This window comes from Notolepis coatsorum, assembly GCF_963971535.1.
Source record: "Notolepis coatsorum genome assembly, chromosome: 3".
NCBI lineage: Eukaryota > Metazoa > Chordata > Actinopteri > Aulopiformes > Paralepididae > Notolepis > Notolepis coatsorum.
The window spans coordinates 61,458,485-61,464,484 of record NC_140167.1 but is presented as its reverse complement, the minus strand read 5'-3'; the positions used below and the strand labels follow the sequence as shown (position 1 = coordinate 61,464,484).

Here is a 6,000-nt window from a genome sequence, read left to right as displayed (position 1 = left end):
AATATAATATAATATAATATAATATAATATAATATAATATAATATAATATAATATAATATAATGTAATGTCATATGATATGATAAGATATTCCTTTATTGATCTCCTTGTAATGTAATATAATGTAATACAATATATAATATAGAAATTAGCCTAGTAATAGTCCACATATACATGTAGGCCTCGTAAAAAAAATACTTTGTTACAATACATATACCAAGTTATAAAGGAAGTGTTCTGCTTTCAATATCAATGGAGGTTAAACCCAAAGCAGTGTGCAGGTCACCTCTGGGACCTGTATAGCATCAACTCACTTCCTGCTCCCACAAATATGGCCTGATAAAGGTTTATTAAAAAATACTCTGATGTAATACATATACCATGTATATATGTCACTTCACTTAGGTAAAACAGTGTCTATTTTGTTCGGATTCTAAGCCCAGATTAAAAAAGGCTCCTGAACTCAAGGTAGAATTAGGGTCAGAGTCTGGGGGGGGGGGCTGGGGTTAGGGCAGCGTGTGCCGCGCCCGGGGACCAATCCAAGTGCTCCTGTCCGTCTTCATCAGGGAGGCGACAACGTTAGCGATCTGTTGTGCATGTTTTTCCATTGGGTTTATCTTATCGGGAGGGGAAATCCTTGCGAGCACAGGGAGAACATGCAAACTCCACACAGAAAGGCCCGGGAGATACCCCACCTGGGTAACTGGTAACACGGTAACCTGGTCCCCAAGCAGGAATCGAACCCAGGACCTTCTAGCTGTGAGGTGACACCACCATGCCGCCATCAGTGCAGGCGCAACGACCAGGAGGGAATTGGCATAACAAAACTGGCATATGGGAGAAAAAGTGAAAAGGCAAAAAAAAAAGAGAAGTATTTTGGCTACAAATATAGCTACAAGCACAAAATCTGGCATGAAGGTTCTCTTGGATCTACTTTGTTATAAAATAACATTATCCACTTAAAAATCCAACATGGCCACCATTTTTCAAAGTGGTATAGAGACGTTACCAAGATATCATTCCTGTCATAGCATTTGATGGAGCAGGCATATTTTAGATGCATTTGTGTTGAATTAGATGTGTTTCACCATTAAAAAGACAAAAAATGCAAGAATAAAACCTTTGCTAGAACATTTTCATCTCATCCTATCTATACAAGTATGGCATGTTGTACCTCAATTTGCAGCTCTGACTCTCAGGATTACATTTCCCACAGTTTTAGCTCACTCAAGCAAATATGGTGAACACTCACCTCAGTCAGACATCTTCACAGATCAAATGACCTAATCTCAGTCATTCATTAATTCCCTTAACCCTTTCACTACAGCACTATAGAAGGTTAACCCTTTCACTACCACACTACAGACGGTTAACCAAACTGAACTGACCATTCAACTGTACCTCCTGGAATTTGTGACCCTGAACCAATCAATTACAGGTCGGCAATTTTCCCCGGATTTACCAGGGCGATAGTAACATTTCGCAAATATGAATAGGACATTTTGTGACTGTATGCCTAACGGGTTAGGACATACGCTAATTTGAAAATGGAAGCTTTGGCCTGATGGTGGCGCTACACGAAACACTGTGGGGTCACACTGTGGGGTCACCAATAATAGGTTTATAGGTTTCTTCTTCTAGAGGTCATGAATCTTCACAGCAAATTTGACAGTAATCCAGCCTTAACTTTCCAGGTTGGACTGATTGTGGCACTACTAGAGGGTCACCAAAATTACAGGTTTCTTCCCCATAGGAGTCAGGCATGTGGCAATCTTGTCGTCAGACGAATGCTTGCTGGGATATTTCAGGGTTTTTTGTTCCACTTTGGGCTTGTGAAGCCTGTTGATACATGTAATGTGATTTTGGACTATACAAATAAATTTGACTTGTTGTTATCCTATTATGTTTTTTATGTTTATCTGATTGTTTAAAGTGGTAACACTTTATTTTAGGGTTAAGTTCCCAAGACCTAATGAGTAACTGCAGTATACCTATCAAATCATGGGAACAAATATTTCTTGATAGTTAGAATTTAGACCTTAGAATTAGGGAGATTTGAGAGTCAAATGGATATGGTAGGTCTATGGGAGCGTGCCTATGTTCCCACAGCCCTATGTTGCCACAGCCCTTTGTTCCCACAACCCTATGTTCCCACAGCCCTATGTTCCCACATTTCCTTTTTTCATAAATTTGTATCTGATTTGAATCCCCCTTTCTCTTAATTTGGTAGCCAATTACACCCAACCTATTATCCAATTGTCCTCTGATAGTAGAGGGTTCATCCGGGAACATAGGGCTGTGGGACCATTGGGCTGTGGAAACATAGGGCCTAATTTTGAGAAGAATCTTAGAAATGTGGGAACATAGGGTTGTGGGAACATAGGGCCTAATTAAAAAAAATATCTTAGAAATGTGGGAACATAGGGCTGTGGGACCATTGGGCTGTGGGAATATAGGGCTGACCCCGGTCTACTGAGTTTGCCATTGGGAAGCAAAGTAGAAGCCATTCTGGAAGCGGGGCGGCTGACTGATTATAGCGATTTGTGCGTCACCCTCCCTTCCACAGGTGATATATATATCTTTTTTTACATTCCCCCCCAAAAATAATGATGATGTATGATAAATATAATAATAATTTAAAAAATCCTGCCTCTGAATATCATAGTCCAATCGGCCGCAGCATCGAATTTTGTCCTGGAATGAATCTCAGAATCACTGTCTGACTCCATGGGCGACTTCTCTCTGGCTGCCGATCGCCCCTCAGTCCTCTCGTACATTCACGTGTTGGCATTTTCTTTTCAAACACCACAACCTCCAATGCATTTCTATGGTCTATTTTAGTGCGAGCCCTTACGTGCTTTCGTCATACGTAAGTCACACTAATAAAACAAATTGTCTATTGGCTGAGTGCGTGGCATTCGTTTGACATCACGTCAAACGTGCTAAAAGTTGTTGACTTGTTGTTGTCGTCGAAAATGTATAATAATCACAAGATACATTTAGTGCTGGATCTAACTAAATGGATTCATGGAGACACATTTATTGAATGTTCAAGCCCGGAACACAAAGCTTCTTGAAGGGTTAGCGCGACACGAGACGGCTCAGCGATGTTCTACTGGCAGCAAAAAAAAGTTAGTCTCAGCCTCTGCGTTATGATATTATGATATGAAAATGTAATTGTAGTGTTGTCAGACCCGGATACGGATTGTGTTCTACATAGTGCTTCGTCTACATGTTAAAATCACAAGGACTTTCTTCTGGGGGACAATGCCCACACACCCCTACAGGGGTTTGGTTTACAAACATGTCACCTTTTTCACCTCTTATCAGTTTTCAGGTCTGGTTATATACTGTAGTTACTGAAACTGATTGAATATGGCACCGCCCCACCTAGAATAATTTTCACCAGCCGCCACTGTCTGGAAGGATTTCCCTGCACTGGGACATAAAGTTTGAGACTTGAGTAACTGATGGTTAATCAACCAGGAACCTTTACTGCATACACCCACTAGCTAGTTCCTAGGTACTTAATCAATGTATTACCTTTAAAGACGCATTTAGCAGATTCTTAACCTGAATGCTAACTCTCTGTTGTGAGGTGGACATGTGATAATTGGACCATTTACTGCAAATAGTAAAAAAAAGTAGTAGAACGCGCTCACCTCACAAGACTTGACACTGGGTGCTGTAACCTCTGATATCATACATAAAAATAGAGAAACAATGTCCAGGCACGCACTCCAGGTTTTTCCAAATTTATTGGCAGCCTGAAATCATATCATGACGTTTCGGTGTGAACACACCTTCTTCAGAATGGCTTGCAAGCCATTCTGCAAATAGTAAAGAAATTCCTTTATCATTGAGTTGTGTGGACAGAATCCTCACTTATCATTCTAACCAGTCCAACAACTCATGACGCAGTTCCGAAAAGGCATTTCCAGGACAGGATAGACAGACAGACGGAGTCCCTCATTGCATGACTGTCACATTGAAGCCCAAGTTACAACCACACATTTAACGTCAGTACGGCTTTGCTTAGCTGTGAAGCTACTGTAGCTGAAGCCACAGTCAGAGATCACAGTTAATGAGAAGCTCTTTGTTTATTGATGTCCATTTGAAAGGATGCATTGTGCCGCTCAGGGACAGAATGTCCTCTTGTTTCTCTCCACTACTGGAGACCGTCGGCTGCACCAGCCTGCGCCTTCGGCTCGGCCTTGTTGGATATGGAGTAATGGAAGGTCCTCATGGACTCCTCAACCTTCTTGAAGCCTGGACGGTCCTCATCTCTGGAGGGGGGGGGGGGGGGGGGGGGGATCAATAAGGTTCTACTAGACATTAACTCGTGACGCAGTTCAGAAAGTAAGGTGCTCACTTGTATGTCCAGCATTCGTTCATCAGTGCGTACATTCGTTCTGGACACCTTGCTGGACACGCCATGCGGTTCCCAGCTTCAATGAAACCTGTCACTTCCTGGCCTTTCATTTTCTGTTGGGACATTGTTCAACAGTTGGGACAGAAATTAAAAGACAAGGCAGTTTTAGTTCCCAAGTTAGAATTAGGTAGAAGAAACCTCCATTGAAAGTCCATACAATAAAAAGAACAACAGAAAGGTTCACCATTATTAACACATTGAGTGCCAACGACGAGAAATCTCGTTGTTGGCCGCCATGCGTTGAGTGCCAATGACGAGAAATCTCGTTATTTAATCGTTATTTCTTTTATTAGCGATATCCATTCATTTTTCATCAATCCAGCCTCACGTTATCATTGGGACTGTCTATGAGCTCGAAAAGGGCAAATACCGGGCGGCTAAGTGGCGCAGTGGGCAAGGCGCTCGCCACTAAAGCAGGAGATGCTGGGTTCGAGCCCAGCTCTCGCCGTTGCTTCCGGCTTGGCTGGTCGTTCATACTAATACAATTGGCAGTATTAGGGGGTGGGAAAGCCGGTGGGTGGGGATCGGACGTTGTGGACAGCGACTCCTACAGGTCGGTTGGTGCGCCTGTACAGCAGAATCAGGACGTATCGGGGGCAGCGTGAGCCTCCCACGTGCTACTCCTCGTCACTGAGAGATCGCGCTGTACAGGTGAAAAGATGCGACGGCTGCCTCCTCGTGTACCGGAGGGGACACGTGATGCAAGACTTCGTCCACATTGCAGCCGACCAGTGGGAGGCATGGTCTAACAACGTTCGAGACAGGGGAGGGAAGAATTGGATAATACGAAATTGGGATGGGAGAAAAAATAGAAAATGGGGAGAAAAAGTAGATACAAAAAAAAGAAAAGGGCAAATACCGCCCCCTATCGTCTCCCGGATGGTATTGCACCCATTGGAATGGACTCAATGAAAATGCATGTGAAAAGAAAACTCCGGATTCCACATTTTACTTCTCAGGCATGTAACCGGAGACTATTGCATTCATTGGGGCAACCGAAAGCAGCGTGGATTATCTGTTTCGAGGTCTAATGTTGGATCAATAAACGCGATCGATATTTGGAATGGCGATCAGGAATTGGAATAATCTTTTTGCAGAACATCTGATCTGAGGTAAGGAATCTATTTTACCAGTTTTGGGGTAATCAGATGTTTTTTTCACATATTTCACAACGTGTCTGTGTCTGTGTGTGTGTGCGTGTATGATGTTAGCACTGACCAGGTCATAGATAATCGATTTTTCAGCCCGCTTCTCTAGCGTGCATACGGTAAGTACACATATACTATCGATAATCTAGCGTTTATTTGAAAACTATTCATAAATCAGCCGGAAAATGACAACGTGCTGTGTGTATTCCAGTAAAGGGCGATTCCTGCGGAATCTTTTTTTTCCCTAGAAATTTCCAAAACTATACTCGTATTCAAAACGGTATAAAACGGAAATGTACCGATGAAAAAACAATCTTGTTGCTTGCCACCCCGGGGAGCTTTCGCCCCGGAGGGACGGTACTGGGGTGCCTGGCCTCGACGATCCCTACCGTCACCTCCGGGCGTGGGTTGGACGGCTGCA

At 43.0% G+C, this 6,000-nt stretch overlaps 1 protein-coding gene across 1 annotated transcript in view; it reads right to left on the bottom strand.

Moving 5' to 3' along the window:
* Positions 1 to 4,167: 4,167 nt before the first annotated feature.
* The window catches only part of zap70 (zeta chain of T cell receptor associated protein kinase 70), a gene marked incomplete at both ends in the record, with an annotated part of 59,477 nt that continues 57,644 nt past the window's right edge, over positions 4,168 to 6,000 (bottom strand). Inside the window, 2 exons of the mRNA XM_084311222.1 lie at positions 4,168 to 4,285; positions 4,372 to 4,484. Of these exons, the coding sequence (XP_084167348.1) occupies positions 4,168 to 4,285; positions 4,372 to 4,484 (231 nt within the window). The remainder of the gene's footprint in view (positions 4,286 to 4,371; positions 4,485 to 6,000) is intronic.